Source organism: Bos taurus, chromosome 22 (genome assembly GCF_002263795.3).
Source record: "Bos taurus isolate L1 Dominette 01449 registration number 42190680 breed Hereford chromosome 22, ARS-UCD2.0, whole genome shotgun sequence".
Classification (NCBI taxonomy): Eukaryota; Metazoa; Chordata; class Mammalia; order Artiodactyla; family Bovidae; genus Bos; species Bos taurus.
The window spans coordinates 54,261,044-54,283,374 of NC_037349.1; the positions used below are offsets into that span (position 1 = coordinate 54,261,044).

General features: G+C 50.9%; 2 protein-coding genes across 9 annotated transcripts in view; one reads left to right on the top strand and one right to left on the bottom strand.

Annotated features, from left to right (window-relative positions):
* ZDHHC3 (zinc finger DHHC-type palmitoyltransferase 3) overlaps nt 1-3,000 on the top strand; it is a 59,571-nt gene extending 56,571 nt beyond the window's left edge. For all 5 annotated transcript variants that reach the window (XM_059879544.1, XM_024982499.2, XM_005223036.5 and 2 more), the window contains one exon: nt 522-3,000. In XM_059879544.1, the coding sequence (XP_059735527.1) occupies nt 522-791 (270 nt within the window). In that variant the 3' untranslated portion in view covers nt 792-3,000. The remainder of the gene's footprint in view (nt 1-521) is intronic.
* A 6,935-nt stretch (nt 3,001-9,935) lies between these two features.
* On the bottom strand, nt 9,936-13,422 carry TMEM42 (transmembrane protein 42). 4 transcript variants are annotated; one of them, NM_001076298.2, is made up of 3 exons: nt 13,187-13,422; nt 11,194-11,340; nt 9,936-10,598 (listed from the first exon to the last, which is right to left on the bottom strand). In NM_001076298.2, exons 1-3 carry the CDS (start codon nt 13,376-13,378, stop codon nt 10,458-10,460), a joined length of 480 nt encoding a protein of 159 aa, NP_001069766.1. In that variant the 5' UTR covers nt 13,379-13,422; the 3' UTR covers nt 9,936-10,457. The 4 variants fall into 4 exon arrangements, with proteins under 4 accessions (NP_001069766.1, XP_010816232.1, XP_010816231.1 ...); XM_010817930.4 differs by having other exon boundaries at nt 9,941-10,171; nt 13,187-13,417; XM_010817929.4 differs by having other exon boundaries at nt 9,941-10,174; nt 13,187-13,417.
* Nucleotides 13,423-22,331: the final 8,909 nt, after the last annotated feature.

A 22,331-nucleotide genomic window follows, 5' to 3' on the forward strand; every position in this document is an offset into this window, starting at 1 on the left:
CCTCCGCGCCCTCTGAGGAGAACCCACCCCCGACGCCCCTCCCCACCTTCTGAGGAACCCCAGCCCGGTGCCTTTCCGCGCCCTCTGAGGAGACCCCCGACGCCCCTCCCTGCCCTCTGAGGAGCCCCTTCCCTGCCCTCTGAGAACCCCCCGGCGCCCCTCCGCGCCCTCTGAGGAGAACCCACCCCCGCGCTCCTCCCCACCTTCTGAGGAGCCCCCCAGCGCCCCTCCTCGCCCTCTGAGGAGCGCCCCCGACACCCCTCCCTGCCCTCTGAGGAGCCCCCCGGCGCCCCTCCGCGCCCTCTGAGGAGAACCCACCCCCGCGCTCCTCCCCACCTTCTGAGGAGCCCCCCGGCGCCCCTCCTCGCCCTCTGAGGAGCCCCCCGGCGCCCCTCCGCAACCTCTGAGGAGCCCCCCGGCGCCCCTCCCTGCCCTCTGAGGAGCCCCCAGCCCTGGGCCTCGGCGGTCTGCTGTGCGGGGGCCCCAGCACGCTGACCCTCTGTATCCCATTCTCCCCGCAGGGCATCGAGCGCCTCCAACGAAAGAAGCAGCGCAGGGAACGCAGGGGCAGCTGGAAGTCGGTCAAAGAGACCTTCGGTGGGGACTTTTCCCTGAACTGGTTCAACCCCTTCTCCGGACCGTGTCACCCAAAGCCGCTCAGCGACAGAGACTGGGTGCGACAGGTGTCCTCGGTGTCGGACACGGAGAACACAGAGACGACGACAACGACGACAGAGGAGCCGTCGGAGGAGCCGAAGAAGGAGGACTTCGTGGAGGTGGTCGATGAGTGACGCTGCGGGCGGGGCCGGCACCGGGCCTCGCTGGCGGCAGCCCGGGGCACCTGGGCACCCCCACGCGCTCCCCTCACGCCCCTGACCTCTGACCCCCGACCCCCTCCCCACGCCGGGCCAGGTCAGGCGGCGGGGGTGGACGCAGCGTGACGGAGGCAGACGAGAGCCCTGCTGTGAGCTCCCCACCCTGTGAGGGATTGTCAGGAACCATCCTCCGAGGCTGGGCAAGCTTCTCAGCCTGCACAGCCTCACCCAGCAAAGGAAGCTCCGAGCAGGGCAGCCCCAGGGCAGAAAAGAACTTGCCTCTCTGTCCTTCCTTGGGGTGTCTGTCTTCTCTTGAGAAGGTTGGGGCCCAGGCTCCTGGCTTTTGGGAACTAAGGCTGTGAGGCGGTGACGGAAGGACAGAGCAGGGCTGGCCTTGGGAACCTGGGGGGGATGCCAGCATTAGCAGAGATGGGCCTGGGCAGGCGGCAAGGATCCTGGCTGCTCCCCAGAAAGGGCTACCCACCACCAACCCCCTTGCCTGCCTTACTAGGAGACAGCCATGGTGGCCTTGGCTGCCTCCAGGGCTTCAGCTTGGTTTGAGAGAGGGCCCCACACATGTGGGACATGCACGGTAGGCACGAGCCTAAGTTGTGACAGCAGCACCCAAACAGCTCGCATTCCACAGACACCAGAAGCCTCAGTCCACTCCGAGGCATCCTGTCCCAGGGCTAAGACTCTGTCCACTCCCGGTGGAGGGGCAGAAGGACAACCTATGTAGAGCTCCTGGAACTCCAACCTCCCCTGTGAGAACTGCATTTAACTGTCCCTCCTGAAAAGAGTCTAACCACCCACATGGGCAGAACTGACCAGAAAATCTGGCCTAAGAGTCTTAGGCCTGTTCTCCCAAGACAGTGTCCTTTCTTGGGGCGTCTCTCTCAAACCATGAATGGGGGCCAGGGCCTGCCGATTGAGAAGCAGGAAGGTCCCCTGTCACACACACAGACCTCCCACACTACCAGGCTGAGCCGGGACCCTGCTCATCCCTTGTGAAGCCTGAAGTGTCCGTGATCATTCCTGAAGGCCTGAGCAGAGCGTCCTGGGTTCACAATCCCCGTTCTCATAGCAGCTGAAGCAGCATCTTTCACAGAGTCCAGCAGAGGGTTGGCGCCCTGTGGTGACTGTGGGTAAGAAAGGAAGGCCAGGCAGTGGCCTAGTTCTGGGAGGGCACCCTTGGGCATTCCATAAAGGTGGCGATTGTCAGAGAGACACTGCCGTCCATCCCCAGTGACCTGCCAGGCTCTGGGTTTTCTTGTGGAGGGGCTGCTTCTTTCCTCATCCCAGCTCTAATGATGTCTCACAAGAGGGCGACAACAGGACTCTGGCATTGATAGAGTAGTTGGCAGGGCATGGGGCCTTCCACACCCAGGCCGTAGGCCTCTTTTCTGGGTCCGTATCAGCTTTAATATTTATTAACGGCCACATAAGGGACCCTGGGGGCTCTTAAGCCTGTTAACTCACCATCTAGGCAGGATGTGGCTACGGAGGCCTGCTAGTTTTTATCCTTACCCAAAAAAGCATCCAAGGCACAGGCTTGATGGACCGTACACCCAAGAGACTCCATGCTGGGGAAGGAAAGCCATCCCAACCCCTGGAGTCCCCAGGAGGCCGTGGTTAGAAGAAGGGGAGAGGGGTCACTGGTCACTGTTTGCAGACAGCTTCAGGGGTCTCTGCTGAGTCCAAGCCTGAGGTCAAAGGCATGTGCTGAACCACAGGGCCCCTGAGAAATGTCCCTGCATGACAGGTTTGAAACTGGTCTTCCTCTGGTCATCATGGCCTGAAAGCAGAAGTACCCACCAGGCCCAAAGCCACTTCTGCTTTCAGATTGTTGGGTGCAGAGGCCTTTCACCTGCACAGAGTGGGACCCAGCCCCGACCCCTCTCCTCGCTGAGCCCATCTTCCTCCACACTAGACACATGAGACCATGTCCCAGGAGAGGCACCTGGGCCGTGTGGGAATCACCTGCCCAACCCTAAGCCTCGTGGCCTTGCACCAGCAACCACAGTGGCCTTCTCTCCATAGTGGCTGTCGCCAGTGTGATATTCTGCTTAACCCCAAACTTACCACTGGGCAACTGATGTCAGAACAAGCTGAGGGCTGCAGGGAGGGAGGCCAGGCACAAGCCTCCACCTCTTTGTTTGAATAAAAAGCTCTGTGGTCCACCTCAGCTGCCAGAGTCTCGTGTCTTCATGGAGCTCCCAGTCTAGACCCCTGGGCTGCATCCTGCCTCTCAGGTCACCTTGAGGACATCTCTAAGCCTCTTCTCTCCCATTTGTGGCCCAGGAGACAAGTGTCACATAGCTACACCCTTGTCTTGGGATTTTCTTCCCGTGGTATTTCCAGCAGGAAGAAAACTCACCTTTTATGCACCAAACATTGATGGAGCATCTACTGTGGACATTTGGGCCAAGAGGCCCAGAACTGAAGGTCCTTGACTCTAGAGCCGAGGCCTCCACCTCTGAATTTCCTGCAAATTTCACATAAAATATCTCTCATTCAGCCCACACGGTGCTACATGGTGCCTCTGCCAGTGTGTGTCCAGTTGGGGGGGGCGGTTATGGCCTTAGAGGGAGGAGCAGGCATCCCCAACGGGGTCCAGAACAAAGAAGCCTGACCCCAGAAAGAGACAGTCCCTTGACCTGGGAAGTTCGGAGGATCAGATGGCTCTCCAAGTTCCCACATGGTCCCAGCATAAGACACTAAGAAGCTTGTTCACAGAAAGAGAAAAGTGACCCAGAGGACCACATGGTCATCTAGAAGGCATCGGAGTTTAGTTAAATGTGTACTGATCATCTGAGCAAGTCTCTGGAGGGCAGCACCCAGAGAAGAACTGCACGTAACACAAGGGCTTTGTGTTGGCACAAGGAGGTGCCTCCTTCTGGGATGACCACCATCCCCCCAGGAAGGGACATATCCCTGCCCGAGGGAAGGTGGTTCTCCCTCCCGGGCTGGGCCACCTCCCTGTGGCCAAGAGCCTGTTGGCAGGCCGAGGCCATCTCTCCAGGTCCCTGTACTCCTGCCCACAGCTCTGCTTCTAGGCCCGCCATATGGGGCCACTAGCATCAGTCAGATGAGGTGGGGCACTAGGCGGGAGCCTTCATGGAGGCACTCCTTGGGATTCTTCTTTACCCCAAAGGTCAGGATGGGTCACCCTTCTTTAACCCCCTTCTTTTCCTGGAGCTGGTTCAAGTCAGGGCCCTTCTGGCTGGCCTGCCTGCTTTCACACCCTGAGGTGGAGGCCCACGGGGTCACTGAGGCGGCTTTATCCCTGGGGGTCAAGGAGTGAATGGGAGGTACAGGGTGATAGACTTTAACCTCCTTGACCGTGAGAGGGAGGAACTGAAGCAATAGGATCAGCAAATTCACTGGCCACTCTAGGGCCACGTCCAAGGTGGTTCATAAGGGCAGGCCTTCTTGAAAAGGGAAGCTTGGGTCTGGGGGCATCAGGGGACGCAGAGCTGACCCTGCTCAGCTGGGCAGGGGCCTGTGATGGGCCGGCTGGCGTGAGGAGCAGGGGTGTAGAGGGGGATGTTTTGGGTGTTAAGAGTGGGAGTGAAATGTCTGGATGAGAACAAGGTGAGGAGCCTGTGGCTTCCTTGGAGAAAGTCCAGAGGCTGTTTGGCGGGAACAGGTAGGCAGGGTCCTGCACCAGGATGGGTGGAGCCATTCACCATCTTCCCCCGTCCCTCCCCCTGCCCCGTGTCAGCCCCCTTGAAGTTTCCTGATCTTAACTTACCATGATCAAGTAGGTGGGACCACTGGCTCACCCACCACCATCACCAGGGGGCTGGGGCTTCTTCCACGTGGAAGACTGGAAATGGCCCCTGCACTGCAGGTGCCTTGAAGGCCCACCAGCTGTGAGGAAGCGCAGGCAGGGGTCATGAATTTTGGTTTCGGGTATCACAGTTTCAAGTTGCCTGAAGTTGTCAAAAGTCAAAGGCAAGCAGACAGCACGTGGTCCTCAGTCCTGCGTCTGGTTTGGGCCTGGGCTTGGTGTTTGCTGAGGTCTGTAGGAAAGGCCCTGTCCCCCTGCTGGCCCTCGGGCCCCCTCTGGGAGGAAGGAGAGGTGGGAGTGAGGGGCAGAAGTCCTCAGACTTCAGGCAAACACAGCGGAGAGAGAAGACACCTTCAGCAGGCCCAGCCAGGGTGGGCAGAAGGCTCCAGTCAGCTGCTGCTTCCAGGGCTGATGTGCACTGGGACTGAAGAGGTGGTCCCTTCTCACGGGGCGAGTGGGCAGCAGCTTTGGGCTTCTGATAGCCTAGGGTCCAGGGAGGGCCTCTGGGGCTGTGGACGCCTTTGGTTCTGATCACAGACAGCCGTGGTCCAAAACTCAAGGTGGCAGGGCAGGACTCTGGGACCCAGGCTGGGCATTTCTACTGTCAATAAGGTGACCCTGTGATTCCACGTGACCTGGCCCAGTGCTTGTGATGCTGTGGTTGGTTGGCCTTTGAATGCTATCTTTCACCCAGCTAGCTCTTGAATCTGCCCTCATATGAGTAATCAAGCCTGATCATCTGAAATCTAATGAGTAATAAAATCTAATTATCTGAAAGCTAATATCTAAGGTTTCCTTGGAAGAAAAGCTATGACAAACGTAGACAGCATATTAAAAAGCAGAGACATCACTTTGCTGACAAAGGTCCGTATAGTCAAAGCTACGGTTTTTCCAGTAGTCATGTATAGATGTGAGAGTTGGACATAAAGAAGGGCACCAAAGAATTGATGCTTTCAAACTATGGTGCTGGAGAAGACTCTTGAGATTCCCTTGGACAACAAGGAGACCTAACCAGTCAATCCTAAAGGAAATCAACCCTGAATATTCATTGGAAGGACTGATGCTGAAGCTCCAATACTTTGGCTACCTGATGCAAAGAGCCAACTCATAGGAAAAGACTGATGCTGGGAAAGATTGAAGGCAGGAGGAGAAGGGTATGACAGAGGATGAGATGGTTGGATGGCATCACCAATTAAATGGACATGAGTTTGTGCAAACTCCAGGAGATGATGAAGGACAGGGAAGACTGGGGTGCTAGAGTTCATGGGGTCGCAAACAAAAATCCCTAGGCAAGAAATGCTTAAATGTTCAACCAAGGCTCAGAACCGGTCAGAGCTGCCACCTCCTTCCGGGGCATCAGGCAAAGTCTAGTTGGTGATGAGAACAGTCTTCTCAGCAGGAACCTGATGAGAAATTTCTTCTCAGCAGGAACTTGATGAAAATTTCTTGAGTCCAGGTTTTGTTAGGATGCCTTGTATGTGGAATCTGATGGGTTTCCCCTGGCTTCACTGTCCTAGAAAATTCAAAGACACACAACCATTCAGTTGGCGGGGAGTGCTGCGGGAGAGGGGAGGGGCGCTGTGTGAGAAGCCGGGAGTCCCAGCCTCAGCTCAGCCTCTTTGAAGGGTCCTGGCTGGTCCTGGGCAGGGCACATGGGCGTCCACACTGCGTGCTGTGAGAAGTACCTAGGAGCTGTAGATGATTACTAAGGATGAGACCCAGGCTGGAGAGTCAGTTGCAGCCGTTAGGGCTGGAACACGCTGCCAGGGCTGGGCGGGGGTGTCAGTAGTATTTCTGCCATATAAATGGCACTGCGTATAAACCGATGAGCTGAAAACAATTTCAGCCTCCAACTTGCTGAGTCTGATCCACACACCAATTTTTACAACTTGAATTATTATAGAAGACCTTCACACTGTAGAAGAACAGACATGCTCCTCTAGCTTATTCTGAAAGATCAGAAGATCCAGAAGTACAGCGCTCAAGTTCCTACACAGTCTCAGTTAGCCAAAGTGAGCAGCAGCACCTACTGTTTACAACGTACCTCAAACATCCCTAGAGACATGACTGCCTGGAGACACGTGTGTTTTCCCCAACTCCTCTCAGGAGGTGGGAGAAATTTTCTGCTAAGCCACTTAGGTGAGGGTGGGGAGTGAAATTCCCCAAGAGAAACTCTTGACGCTTAAGTCGTGAAAGACCCCTCACTACCTTTGGGGGTGGGGTGGGGTGGGGGGTGCGGGGAGGGCAGGAGGTGCGCACCTGCAGGAAAGAGTTGCTAAGAAGCTTTTCACTGTAACTTTTGCATCTTTAGAATTTTGTACTACGTGCAAATAATTACTTATTCCAAAAATTAAAATGTTAAAGATTCAGTTGAGCGAAAACTTAAAAAAAATTGCCTATTGATGCATCACTTCTTCAGAAAATCTAATTTGGAAAAGCAAAATGTTATTTGTCTTAGGAATACACCTGGCCTGAAGACTAAGCCAACCAGGGCACCCCCCAGGGGTCTTAGGGACCCACCCCAAGCCAAGACTGAGCTCCAGGCAGGAGCCCTGTCTGCCTCTAGTGGCTCACCTCTACTGGGAGCTTAGCATACTGGAAAGATACAAATTCCTGAGAAGTGGTCATTTCTTCAGACTCTAGAATTTCTGCAATGATGAAACCTTTGATGATTGGGTCATCATCAAACATAGGGAGTCCAAGTAGGTATTGGAATCCAAGGACACAGTTTCTTCAGATGCTGCCAAAGAGCTAGAGAGAAGGGATGTGGTAATTTACTACAGTCCCCCAAAACGAGTTACCATCAAGCACAGAATTAGATGAAATCTGGATGGACAGAACTGGGTTACTTTGGGTAAGTCTCTTCCTCTTTCTGGAAAACAAGCAGCTGAGCTCAAGATGAAATAACAATTGCGTTATCCAGGCTCCCATCCTGAGTCCATGGAGACATCACCAGCTTTAGGACTTTCTGCCCATTCTCAACTGCCCTGGCTACCCACAAACCTGGTTAGAGTAGGCATTTGAGACAAAATCTTTGCCATCATAAAAGACTTCCAGTGCTACTTCTAGCACCCCTGATTCATGACTGTGATGGACCCCACGCTTCTGGACTAGTAGTCTCTTTGGCCCCCATTTTCTCTGTGCATAGATTCCTTGTAACTATCAAGTGGTAGCTACTTAGGAAATGTTCATTTGTATTAACTCACAAACCGTGAAAACCAAGTCCTCTGAAGCAGGGACACACGTGCACATGGGGGTTATCATCCACCCTTGGACACAGGCAGACCAGTCTCAGGAGGAAGCTACATGGCCTAGTGGTAGGGGGTGGGGTCCTGCAAGGTCTCCACGAGAGGTTTGGAACAGTAAGGGTTGGGAGGTCAGACATGGGGGGCAAGAGTTAAGACAGGAATCAAAGAGATGTTCACTTCCTGAGCCAGCTGTGCAGGACTTCCATGGGGCAAATGTGGGACAGTCCTAGCACAAACAGTTAAGAACAGGAACAATCGTAAACCACTGGGGACAAATGAGATCCTTGAGCCCACACAGAGAGATTGTTTCATAGATGGATAGATGGTTGATAGATCAGACAGACAGATGATAGACTGGGGTGAGGGAAGGGTTTTGGTTACAGAATACCAGGGCCCAGCAGTTAAGCGTGGAGGGAGAGCTGAAGTTGGGAAATGACTGTGAAACCATCAGAGAAGGTTGGTTCAGACATGAGTCATGCATGCACACTCAGTTGTGCCCAACTCTTTGTGACCCTATGCACTGTAGCTTGCCAGGCTTCTCTGTCCATGGGATCCTCCAGGCAAGGATACCTGAGTGAGTTGCCATGCCCTTCTCCAGGGGATCTTCCCAACCCAGGGACTGAACCCACATTTTGTGCATTAGCAGGTGGGTTCTTTACCACTGAGCCACCTGGGAAGCCCCAGCATGAGCTGTCAGTGGAGACTAAATTGTTGGGGGGGGGGGGCGGGGGCGCGGCAGGGAATGACAGGAATGATTTTCATGAGGACCAGCATATTTGCATGACCTCATTTACTTGTTTACTCCAACGAACTTTGTCCTTTCTGAAATGAAATGGGAAGGAGTTGAAATGCCTCAGGGAGTGTGAAGCAGCAAAAGCTGAGATGCTGGGTGACACAGCAGAGACTGAAGTAATGCAGACATAGCCAGGGCACACTTTAAGAGCCTTAAAAACCGGAAGAGCCACAAAAGGATGCTCCAAGGAGCCTCCCAAGAGGACCTGGCAGTGATCATGCCTTGGTTTTAGACTTCCAGCCTCCAGAACTGTGAAAGAATACGTTTCTATTGGGTTAGCCACCAATTTTGTGGCCATTTGTTTCTGCCCTAGGAAAGGAATTCAGGGCACAGAGTCCATGTGTAGTACTGGAGCGTCCTCGCCCGCCGCCTCCTTGAGGCCCTGCAGTGTGACTCAGCACCCTCATGCGGGTGGGCTCACGAGGTCAGAGCAGTGCTGGGACTGCAGGAAGCCATACCTCAGCCATAATTTTTATTTTTTTTTAATGCTTTTGTTTTCTGTAGTTATTGCACCTGGGTGGGTGGAAAAGACTGAAATGTCAACTGCCCGTAATGTCATATCATAAATGCTGGGGAACCATCCCGACCAGGGTAAGCTGTGAGGGAAGTGTTGGCAGGATACGACTTCCTTGTTTTTTGCCACCAGTAGGCGAGTTGGAATTTAAATCCTCTCAGTATTAAAAAACAAAACCAGTCTGCATAATGGATGATGTTTGCTGTAACTTCTGCCTCTTGGAGTCTCAGGAGAGAGATGACAGATGGAGACACACTGGTAGGGTTTTAAAAGGCAAAGTTGCTCTTATACCGAAGTTAGCGATAGTTGCTAAGGCTCTCTTGTGAGACCATCAGCCTATGACTTTTCAGCTTGTGTGTGGATTTCTGGCGGCGGCGGGGGGCGACTGTCCAATCAGGACTCAAAAATGACAAGACGGCAACTTCCCTGGGGCAGGGGGTGGTCCAGTGGTTAGGACTCTGTGCTCTCACTGCCAAGGACCAGGGTTCAATCCCTGCTCAGGGAACTAAAATCCCAGAGGCCAAGTGGCGCAGCCATAACATAACATAAAATATTGTAAGAGATATGGACAGATATGCTCCTGAATTTGAAGAACACTTGCCTGGGTAGAGTCAGGAAGGAACTGGCAGGCAGAGAGTAGCCAAGTCCCAGGCCTGGAAGTGGGGATGGGATTTCAACTTCCCTCCGAGAACTACAGCTCACCCCAGTTGCTCTTACTCCAAAAAAATGAGGAAAGGAAAAAAATCAGGACAGAATTGAGATCACACACCTGGCAGCTTAAACTTAGAAAACAAAGCATTTATTAATCCAGTTTTTCTTCTCTTGCTTTAATACAGAAGCATGAGGCTGATGGTCTGGTGACATCGATGTGAAGCCAAAAGCCCAACCAGTCCTGATTCCAAAATCCCGTGACTGGCCTTCGTTAGGCAACAGGATTGCAGTTACAGTGTGGTCTCAAGTCCATACAGGAAGCTGACCAACCCCAGGGTCTCCTGCACCTGCCGGGGCCTGCTGGGTGGGCCAGGAAACATGAGAATCAACAGCACAGTGCAGACGGATGGAGGCGGCGGCTTCGGGCAGAACACTGCCGAGCTGTACTTCCCCTGACAGAAGCTGGAGCTGTCCACCCACAAGGCTTCTTGGTCATGGGCCCACTTCCCTGGGCAGCATCCTCCTCTGGCCCAGGGTCGGAAGGCTGAGCACCCAGATCGCCCTGAGCTGCGGTCCCCACATGCCAGCCCGAGCCTGAGCCGCCATGACTGTCTTTCCAGCGGGTCTGCCCAGCCGGCTGGTGCTACCGCTGCTTGTGCGGAAGGGGCTTCCTGGGCGGTGGGAGCTCCCTGTGGATCAGGGTGAGTCCACAGAGGATGAGGAACACTCCACCCCACCACAAGACCTCCTGGCACTCTCCGTACAACACAAAACCCAGGAAGGCCTGTGGGACAGAGACAGCTGTGAGGCTGGGTGGACACGTGCCTGCAGGGTGGGTGGGCACCACCTGACTCCCCTGTGGCCGAGTGCCTCCCAGGGCAGGAAGAAAGGTCTGGAGCTGGAAGTCTTGGGCCTGAAACCCAGCTGTGATCTTCAACAAGTCTCACCTGTAGAAGTGGGGCGGGTACCTCCTCATGGCACTGGACCAGCAGAGGGAACAAGAGAGGCCAGCAGAGGCCAGCAGCCAGGCCCTGCACACAGCCAGCCCAGCACGCCCGCCCTGCTTGGACTGCACGCTGACTGGCTCAGCCCCACTGGGAGGGAAGAACCTCCACCCTCCATGTCTCCTGCCTGAGTTCACATATCCTTGTGGAGCAGCAAACAAATAGGCTTTCGACAGCTGGACTTCCTTGCCATCTAACTTGAGAAGGTCACCAAGTTTGAGAGGTTGGAGGAGAAGCCACAGGGAGTCAAGATACCGCCCAACCTCTGCTTCGGTTCCTGTCCCTTCTCCTAGGTGGGAAAGCAGGTGTTGCCCAAGGACAACCCACCCAGAACCCAGGTTTGGGACAGAGGAACCATACACTCAGGCTACTCACCGAGTTGAGGATGTTTGAAAAAGTCACTGTGACAGATGCAATGGCTGAAGACATAGACAAACTGAGGCCCCGGCTAAAGAACGTCCACATCAGAGAATTGGTGGTAGCCATCATAATAATGCCTAAGACGCAGAAGCCCACGTTCACCTGCAGGAGAAAGGATCACTGCAGCCATGGTCAGCCCTGGACAAGCTTGACCAGCAGCCACCCTTACAGCCACCCAGGGTCACAGTCACTGCTGGCAGCCAGGCCACCACAGCCTGGGGGTCCTCAGAGCTTTCTTGCATAGGACTTCACTTAACCCTCAGCCAGTGGCACACTCATTTAACAGCTGAAACAAACTCAGAGAAGACATTTATTTGGCCATTGTACTAACCATGTGACCTTGGGCAGAAGTAAAGTGCTAATTCATATCCCGTTATCTCCTATTGAACACCAGTCTGTTATGGCCCTACAGTGACCAGCACAGCGGGGGAAGTTCAGTCCTAGTGGGCCAAGTAGTTACCCCAGTCTGAGTAAATGAGGGGCAGGGTCCTCACATGCCAGAATCAGGTAACACAGGAATTGGTGGTCTCCCTGCTGTCCGATGCAGCCTATAAGCCACTCAGCCAGGTCCCACCAGGCATTCTTGAGCTTTTACTCGGTAGCAGGCCCTGGGCTAAGTGTTACATTTTTATTTATTCCTTAACTTCATTTTACAGATAAGGAACCTGAGGCATTAAGGAGCTTGCCTGAAGTGCCACAGCTTGGGGGAGCCACCAGGATTCAGGCCCAGGCAGTGGGACTCCATGCTCTGAACTAGGACACAGCATGGGAAACCACACCTGAGAGTGTCTGACTAGTGATCCCAGGTGTCTCTTGGAGAACATGCAGATTTCATTCATTCGTTTGTTTCAGGAGAGTACTGAGAGAACAGAGGATCTTTAGAAGCCTCCTACACAAAGGACATGCGGACCCCTTACTTGGTTTTGAGTTATTAACCTGCGTGCAGAGAGCCGCTTCCCCTGGGGATGGCACCCATCTACACCTCCTCTTCTTTCTCCTGACAGTTTTCCAGCAGCTGAATATATGGTGTCTTGAGGAAGGAGTGTCTCTGTATAATTACACAGAAGCCCCATTATGTGCCAGCGGCAGCCTACTTATGTAAAGGCTTATGAAGGTCTGCTGCACAACTGAGAAAACAAGAAAACCTCATGGCTCATGGTTACTCATCTTACTTTGGACCACTTACTCCAATGAGAATTATACACGTCAGGATACCAACCTCAAGCATGGCAGTGCCCACTGGATTAGCCCTTAACAGGCTTAAACCTAAAGAACCAGACTGTCTACTGTCTCAGTTGAGGACTAACCCTGAGTTGCAGCAGCTGCAATGAAAACTCTACCAAGCAGAACCTGGCCTATTTGACTTGAGATGGGACCTTAGCAGACGTGGGGAGGCAGTTCAAGAGTTCTCAGCATTGGGGAAATATCCAGAACGGTTGTCTCAATCTTCCTTTTATAGGACATCCCAAATTCCCAAGTTTCCTGGCAGGTGGGTTGACCAGTCAAAACACCCGTTAAAGACGGAGTTGGACAACAGGCTTCTCACCTTAAGAGTCACCTGGAGAGAAATGCTCAGGCACAAAGGGCTTAAAATGAAAGGTAGAGAGTGGATGTAGGAGGTGTGCGTCTTCCCCGAGAGTGAACTAGCCCAGTCGGAGGGCAGATTTTTGGGGTCCCTGGTAAGGTAACAGGCCTCAGTCCCCAACGTCTCTTACCACCTACATTGGACGAGGGCTGGGCGTGATTCCGAGTCGAGGTATGCTCTTCTGCCCCCGCTGTTCTGCAGCGCCCGGTTACGGATGGGCCCCCCAACCCACCCCTCAAAACAGACCCGCGGGGGTCGGACGGCCCCAGCGCCGCTAGCCCCGCCCCGCCCCGGAGCCCCGCAGCGCCCCTCCTCCGCCTGGCCCCTCCCGCCGGCCCACCGCAGCAGCGCCCCCGGCTCGACCTCTCTGCCGAAGGCCAGCTTGGCGGAGGCGGCGGCCAAGGCCCCGAACGCGCCGGCGCACAGGCAGTTGAACACGCCCCAAAAGCGGCGCCGCATCGCGCCGGCCTGGAGGTGCGGGGGGAATCCGGCAGAAGTGTTAGGGTAGGCGGCGGCGCACACCCCTCCGCCTCCGGGCAGCGGTCTTCCCGCCATGGCGCTCGCAGCCACCTCTCGGGGTGCCAGCCAGCGGCTGGGCCGGAGGCGCGCGACGATTGGACGGCGGCCTCACGTGAGCGCCGCACCACGTGAGTGGGACGGCCAATTGCGGCTCCGGGATGGCCTCGAAGAGCGGGACCGCCGCAGTCTTCCTGGCGGTGGTCGGTTTTCCGCGTTAGGTTTAGGCTTTCGCAGGAGCACTCCTGCACCGATATATCCAAGGCTGACTGTGATCACTGTTGTAGTGAGTTTCAACCCCTGTTACTTGGTGGGGTCCAGCATCAGTTTCCCTTAAGAATTGTTTAAAATGCCTAATCCCAGGTTCTCTGCCCCACACCCATTGAATCAGAATCTACATTTTTAACAAAACCCCCAGGAGACTGACCTGCACCTCCTAGAAGCACAAAATGGAGAGATGCAGATAGGAGAGGGCGCTAGAGATCTGCAGGCTCAGTAAGAAAGCGGAGTTGGAGTTGAGGGCTGGGGAGGGAGGTTAGGGCTTCTGGCAGCTCAGATGGCCCAGATGGTTACATGCACATTGTAGGAAATTTAGAAAGTATAATCAGAAGAAAATGTCATCCATCATCACCCCACTGAGATACTCAGGATTGACATTACTTCCACTTTTCCATACACTTAAATACTGCTAAAATGTTTTCACTTAAGAAGTAGTACATTTCTCTGAAAACAAACTGTCGTTGGGAATTTCCTGGTCGTCTAGTGGTTAAGACTCTGCTTCCACAGCATGGAGGGCACAGGCTTGATTCTTGGCTGGGAAACTTAAGACTGGCATGCCATGTGACAGGGACAAAAATAATTTAATTTTCAAAAGATATATGTGCTTAGTTGCTCAATTGTGTCCAACACTTTGAGGTCCCATAGGCTGTTCCAGCCAGGCTCCTCTGTCCATAGGATTCTCCGGGCAAGAATTCTGGAGTGGGTTGCCATTCCCTACTCCAGGAGAATCTTCCCCACCCAGGGATCCAACCCACATCTCTTGAGTCTCATGCCTAATCCCCAGCACCTGTGAATGTGAATATATTTGGAAATGGGTCAACTGTAATCAAATTAAGATGAGGTCATTAGGGTGGGCTGTAATCTGACTACTGTCTTTAGAAGAGAGGAAGACACAGGGAAGAATGCCCTGTGACCACAGAGGCGGAGATTGGAACGCTGTATCTACAAGCCGAGAAACACAGGGTTGCCAGCAACACCACAAGGTAAGAGAGGCATGGAACAGCTTGTACTCTTGAGGCGTGAGCCTTGCTAGCACCTGGATTTTAGACTTCTAGTCTCCAGAACCGGAGAAGGCAATGGCACCCCACTCCAGTACTCTTGCCTGGAAAATCCCATGGACAGAGGAGCCTGGTAGGCTGCAGTCCATGGGGTCGCTTAAAGTCAGGCACGACTAAGCGACTTCACTTTCACTTTTCACTTTCATGCATTGGAGAAGGAAATGGCAACCCACTCCAGTATTCTTGCCTGGAGAATCCCAGGGACAGAGGAGCCTAGTGGGCTGCCATCTATGGGGCCGCACAGAGTCGGACACGACTGAAGCGACTTAGCAGCAGCAGCAGCAGCAGCAGTCTCCAGAACTGTGAGAGAATATGGTTTGGTTGTGTTAAGCCACCTGGTTTGTGCCAGTTCGTTGTGGCAGACCTAGGGAGCTCAAATAGCTGAGACAACCCAAGCCTGTGTATTACCAGCTTCCCTAGTCCACCACCTTCTCCCACCTGCAAGGCTGCTATCCCCTGTAAGATGGGGGGCCCTCCCGCTGATCCAGCTGGCCCTGTGGGTCACATAACTCCTATTGTTAAGTCAGTCACCACAAATCAGGGACCCCATTGATTCAGTCAGCACCCTTATATCACTTGACTCCCATATACTGATATTAAACCAGCCCCCTAAATCCATCACTCTCCCCTTCATGGAAGCATAATAAAGGAAAGAAAAAAGTGTCCAAAAGTAGTCAGTGCATCATCAAGGCTTCCTTTTTAGTATTCCTATAGAATGGCATTTTAATAGATTACAAATTTATTGAAGATGTACCTACATGGTAACAGTCTTGTTTTAAAGGGGGATATTAATTTTTGGTGTCTTGGGGCTTCCTCGGTGGTCCAGTGGTTAAGACTCCACACTTTGAATGCACCAATGCAGGGGCCATGGGTTTGATCCCTAAATGGCAACCCACTCCAGTATTCTTGCCTGGAAGATCCCATGGATGGAGGAGCCTGGTAGGCTATAGTCCATGGGGTTGCAAAGAGTCAGACATGACTGAGTGACTTTACTTTCTTCTTTCTTTCTTGGGAAACAGAAACACACACACACAATCATTTTCAAGATGCATCAATAGTAATTGTCTTATGTTATTGACATAGAGCTTATATATTACCTTTTAGAATGCCCTGACACTTGAAAAAGTTTTAGATCTCTATGAAGATACATATAAAATATGTATGTGTTTATATATATGCACACACACATGTTAGTTTTCAAACCCATCTGAAGTATAATTTGACTGAAGCAAAAAATAGTATGTCAAAGAATCAGTAAAAGCAAACGAACTTGCTCCAAACCTTCTGATGCCAGTGGATTTCCAGCTCACTGTGAGGTCATGTCCCATTAATCTCCATCATATCTCTGCCTTCAGCTTCTGCTCCTCTCTCCTTCCTCACTCACTGGCCTCCTTATGTACCCAAGTGATAACTGGAGTATTCCAGATTTAGAATATTTGCATTTCTTCTCTCTGGGTTACTTTCCCCCCACATCCACATGGCTTGCTGGATAACCATCTTATTTATTCAAATGTCACTTGCTCAGGGCCTTTATGGTTTCCTCTATGTTTGAAAATACAGGGAATTCCCTAGTGGTCCAGTGGTTAGGACTTGGTGCTTTCACTGTTGGGACCCAGCCTTGATCCCTGGTCAGGGAATTAGGTCTTCCCGAAGGAAATGGCAACCCACTCCAGTATTCTTGCCTGGAGAATCCCATGGACAGAGGAGCCTGGTGGGCTACAGTCCATGGGGTCGCAAAGAGTCAGACATGACTGAGTGACTTCACTTTCACTTTTCCTCATTTAGTTTTTCTTCTCACCATTATCACTTTCTAAATACACATTTTATTTTAATTTTGCTTGTTATCCGTTCTCTTGTTTAATTTTCCGCACTAGAATGTAAGGATATACGCTGCAAAAATTTATGAATTTTTTTTTTTTTGCTGTGGTTTCCCTGGAGCCTAGATCTGTATCAGTCATATAGTAGGTACACAGTAATATTTGTTGAATGAATGAATGAACAGCTATAAAACAGATACAAAGAGACAATGCACAGGGTTTTGATGCTGTACTGTGTGTGGTGAGATTGTTGGAACTAGAGTTTAGGGCCAAGAAGAAACCGGGACCTAAATATTCATCAATAGTAAAAAATTGGTTAGTGTTTTTAAAGTTATTGACAGAGACCATAATAGTAACCATTTTTTCCCCTTGCTTAATGTTTGCCTTTCTTAACATTATGTTGTGTGTATTAAAAAGGGGGTTATGATACTTTAAAGGAGGGTCAGGTTAGAATGCGCTTCCATCATGAGTTCAAGAAAGAAAGGTCTGGAACACTGCTATAGGACAAGACTGAAGGATTTGTTTTTAGAAAGAGAGAGAAAGGAAGGGAGGAAGGCAGGCAGGAAGGAAGTGATAGGGACAGAGTAAGGGATGAGGTCATTGTTTTGTCATCGTTCGTGCGCGTGCTCAGTCGCGTCCGACACCTTATGACCCCGTGGACTGTAACCCGCCAGGCTTCTCTGTCTGTGGAGTTTCCCAGGCAAGAATACGGGAGTGGGTTGCCTTTTCCTTCTCCAGGAGATGTTCCCAACCCAGGATTGAACACATGTATCCTACATCTCCTGCATTGGCAGGCGAGTTCTTTACCACTAGCGCCACTTGGGAAGTCCAGGTAATTATTAATAAATAGTTGATTCCACTAGGGGATTCTAGTAAAGAAAAAAGTACGGGAGACCCCTGTAAGTTACTGATCACTGAAGAAAGCAGGCTTGTTCAGCAACAAAACTGTGCACCATCAGCATGAGACATGCCCGAAAACAATCAGACAATTGTGGCCTGAGACCCACATCCTGCCCCGTGAGCTCAGTAAATTAATGATTCCTCTGCGCACACTAAAAACAAACATATAAGGGAAAGGTGATATACTAAAACGTGAGACGATTTACCGTTTCAGTCATGTGCCGCTGCCTTTTCACTCATTTCCATTGCGCAGTGACAGTCCTGGCTTGACATGTAGGGACAAGGAAACTCCTCCTCTCACCCGCCTGTCTGTAAGCCTCACAAGCGTCCTATTGTAGTAAATCACTTCTTATCTATCGCTTTGCCTCTTGTAGACATGGATTTGATTCCTGGTCCGGGAAGATCCCACATGCCGCGCAGCAGCTAAGCCTGTGTGACATAGTTATTGAGCCTGTGCCCTAGAGCCTGGGAGCCGCAACTGAAGCCCACGCCCCAGAGCCCGTGCTCCACAAGAGAGACCACTGCGACGAGTAGCCCCTGCCTGCCGCAGTTAGGGAAAAGGCCGAGCAGCAATGGAAACCCAGCACAGCCAAAAATAACTAAATAACAGTATTTAAAAAACAAACAAACAGAAAGCCAGGAGTCCGAGCAGATGGCAGACAAGGGTTGTAGAGAAGCATCTTACTGGGGTCTGCATTTGTTTATTTTTTTTATTTATTATAGAACAAAGAAAAAGCGGGCTGAGGAGCCGAAGTAAGAAGACCAGTGAAAGTGGTTGCAAAGATGCCCTGGTTTAGGCCTGACACCGCGAGGGAGTGTGTTAAATTCTTCTTGCTGTCAGCCATTCCCAGGTGAACTGAATAAAGGTATTGTAGTTTAATCTTCAGGCACATCGGGGGAAGGGTTCCCAGAGAGGAGCCGCTAGGAACTTATATATTTTAAGCTTATATATTTTAAGCTATAGGCAACATCCCTTTAATGACTAACTTGTCGCAAAAGCAATAGAGAACAAAGGCTAAAGTAAAAGAAGCAGACCTATTACAGAGGCAGATTTATGGATTACCTAATCCAGCCTAATTCATTTCATGAACTTTTCCTTAGGTAAAGGTTATTCTGCTGGCCTGGATGTAAATAACCATCAGTTTGTCTTCAGAATCATGTCTGAATTACCACAATATATTGAGGCTTTTCTTGCTGCATCAGAGGAGCTAATGAAAGGCAGTTCTGATCAGGCCAAAGATAAAACTGGGAAACTCACTATCATATGGAAAATACGGGGGCACCATAACTGAACTTGGTTTCATGGATTTAAGAACAGCGAGCTGCAGGATATTCTGATAGAGAGGCATGTTGTAAGAGATGAAGGGAAATTCTGGCTCTGAGGAAGGAAGGGCCCTGTCCAGAGTCTGTCAGGATAGACTCAGCAGAGCTTGAACCAAAGTGATTGTAAGAGGGTCCTAGATCCGGTGTTTGTATGCTATTTATTTTTATTACTTCATGCTTCTATTCAGCTACTGTTTTTGAAGCCCTACTATGAGCCAGTTACCGTTCTAAGCACTGTGCATATATCGCATTAAAAACAATCCCTGCTTTCTTCCCTTCTAAGGAGGGGAGACTGATATTAAGAAATAATTTACACGTGCAGAGCTGGGCTGATAGATTGAGAGCAGCTGCGGTGTAGGTGGGACTCGGCGAAGGGTTGGCTCCGAAGCTCAAATCTGCAGGGGAAGGAGGGGTGAGGAGACCAGAGGAAAGAAGACTCTAGACTCAAGAGCGAGCGAGTGTGAGTCTCCAAGGAGGGGCCACCTGATCTGTTTGAGGAACGCTGGGAGGTCAGTGTGGTCAGAGTCCAAGAAGCAACAGGGAGATTAGCAGGGCGGCGAGGAGGAGCCCAGACTTAGAGGGCCTTCGGCTGCTTGAATTGTGGACAAGGCCTGATGCCACGTGAAGACCTTGAATGGTGTATCTGAGAAGGCCCAGCCCGGCTCCTGTGTTCATGGTAGGCATCAGGGTATGAGGGTGGAAAGAAGGGGCTTGTTTGAGGTTCCTGTGGGAAGCAGGCAAGGGAGGCTGGGGGATTTGACCAGAGCATCAGTGAAGGGTCGTGTGAGGGGTACTCAGAGTTACTGACTGGATGCTTGCTGAGTTGGAGGAAAGGAAAGAGTTAAAGGCGTTTCCATAGCTTTTGTCTTGAGAACTAGAGGAATGAAGCTGGCGTTTCCTGAAATGTGTGTTGTGCTCAGTCACGGCTGACTCTTTCCGACCCCTTGGCCTGTAGCCCTCGGAGCTTCTCTGTCCATGGGATTTTCCAGGCAAGAGTACTGGAGTGGGTTGCCATCTCCTTCCAGGGGATCTTCCCGACCCAGGGATCGACCCTGCGTCTCCTCCATTGGCAGGCAGGTTCTTTATCGCTATGCCACCTGGGAAGCCTTCCTGAAATAGGAAGACCCCATGAAAGGCAAGTTCAAGTCATCTCTTTTAATATAGAGTTCCGTGTGTGTGTGTCTTCCCTTTGTAATTTATTGCTTACCTGTTGAAAAACTAGATTGTATGATGTATATGGTTTTCCACAATGTGGATTTTGCTGATTATTTCCCTGTGGTGCCGTTTAACATGTTCCCCTTTCCTCTGTTTTCTAGAAGTTGCCAGGTGGGGACGCTTGATGAAGTTCATGTCTGGTTTGTGTCCATTTCACCGTAGTGCTGTGTGTGGCCTTCCGCTCTCAGGCTTCTCAGTTCACGTGTGGCTGTGTTAGCAGCCGTGGATGTCCTCCCTGCTGTGTTCAGTCACTCAGTTGTGTCCGACTCTTCACAACCCTGTGGACTGTAGCCCTCTGTCTGTGGCATTCTCCAGGCAAGGATACTGGAGTGAGGTGCCATTTCCTTCTCCAGGATAATCCTCCTTCAGTTCAGTTCAGTTGCTCAATCATGTCCAACTCTTTGCGACCCCATGAATCGCAGCACGCCAGGCCTCCCTGTCCATCACCAACTCCCAGAGTTCACTCAGACTCACGTCCATCGAGTGAGTGATGCCATCCAGCCATCTCATTCTCTGTTGTCCCCTTCTCCTCCTGCCCCCAATCCCTCCCAGCATCAGAGTCTTTTCCAATGAGTCAACTCTTTGCATGAGGTGGCCAAAGTACTGGAGTTTCAGCTTTAGCATCATTCCCTCCAAAGAAATCCCAGGGCTGATCTCCTTTAGGATGGACTGGTTGGATCTCCTTGCAGTCCAAGGGACTCTCAAGAGTCTTCTCCAACACCACAGTTCAAAAGCATCAATTCTTCAGTGCTCAGCTTTCTTTATAGTCCAGCTCTCACATCCATATATGACTACTGGAAAAACCATAGCTTTGACTAGATGGATGTTTGTCTGTAAAGTAATGTCTCTGCTTCTTAGTATGCTCTCTAGGTTGGTCATAGCTTTTCTTCCAAGGAGCAAGAGTCTTTTAATTTCATGGCTGCTGTCACCATCTGCAGTGATTTTGGAGTCCCAAAAAATAAAGTCTCTCAGTGTTTTCATTGTGTCCCCATCTATTTGCCATGAAATGATGGGACCGAATGCCATGATCTTAGTTTTCTGAATGTTGAGATTTAAGCCAACTTCTCCACTCTCCTCTTGCGCTTTCACCAAGAGGCTCTTCAGTTCTTCTCTTTCTGCCATAAGGGTGGTGTTATCTGCATATCTGAAGTTATTGACATTTCTCCTGGCAATCTTGATTCCAGCTTGTGCTTCATCCAGCCTGGCATGTTGCATGATGTCCTCTGCATAGAAGTTAAATAAGCAGGGTGACAATATACAGCCTTGATGTTCCCCTTTCCCGATTTGGAACCGGCCTGTTGTTCCATGTCCAGTTTTAACTGTTGCTTCTTGACCTGCATTCAGATTTCTCAGGAGGCAGGTAAGGTGGTCTGATATTCCCATCTCTTGAAGAATTTTCCACAGTTTGTTGTGATCCACACAGTCAAAGGCTTTGGCATAGTCAATAAAGCAGAAGTAGATGTTTTTCTGAAACTCTCTTGCTTTTTCAATGATCCAGCAGATGTTGGCAATTTGATCTCTGGTTCCTCTGCCTTTTCTAAATCCAACTTGAACATCTGGAAGTTCATGGTTCATGTACTGTTGAAGTCTGGCTTGGAGAATTTTGAGCATTACTTTGCTAGCGTTTGAGTTGAGTGCAATTGTGCGGTAGTTTGAACATTCTTCGGCTTTGCCTTTCTTTGGAATTGAAATGAAAACTGACCTTTTCAGTTCTGTGGCCACTGCTGAGTTTTCCAAATGTGCTGGCATATTGAGTGCAGCACTTTAATAGCATCATCTTTTAGGATTTGAAATAGCTCAACTGGAATTCTGTCACCTCCACTAGCTTTGTTCATAGTGATGTCCTTTTCATCATAGGGGACTGGAATGCAAAAATAGGAAGTCAAGATACCTGCAGTAACAGGAAAATTTGGCCTTGGAGTACAAAATGAAGCAGGGCAAAGGCTAACAGAGTTTTGCAAAGAGAACACACTGGTCATAGCAAACACCCTCTTCCAGCAACACAAGAGAAGACTCGACACATGGACATCACCAGATGGTCAATACCAAAATGAGATTGATTATATTCTTTGCAGCCAAAGATGGAGAAGCTGTCTATAGTCAGCAAAAATGAGACTGGAAGCTGACTCAGATCATGAACTCCTTATTGCAAAATTCAGACTTAAATTGAAGAAAGTAGGGAAAACCACTAGACCAGGTATGACCTAAATCAAATCCCTTATGATTATACAGTGGAAGTGACAAATAGATTCAAGGCATTAGACCTGATAGAAGTGCCTGAAGAACTATGAGCGGAGGTTCATGACATTGTACAGGAGGCAGTGATCAAGACATCCCCAAGAAAAGAAATGCGAAAAGGCAAAATGGTTGTCTGAGGAGGTCTTACAAATAGCTTAGAAA

Excerpts from the sequence above, each read along its gene's own strand:
- TMEM42 (XM_024982992.2), bottom strand. The coding sequence starts at position 13,378 with ATGGCGGGAAGACCGCTGCCCGGAGGCGGAGGGGTGTGCGCCGCCGCC. Across the intron at positions 11,341-13,186 it reads AGCTGGCCTTCGGCAGAGAG|GTGAACGTGGGCTTCTGCGT; the intron begins GTCGAGCCGGGG and ends TTTCTCCTGCAG. Across the intron at positions 10,762-11,193 it reads TTTCAAACATCCTCAACTCG|GTGAGACTTGTTGAAGATCA; the intron begins GTGAGTAGCCTG and ends CCACTTCTACAG.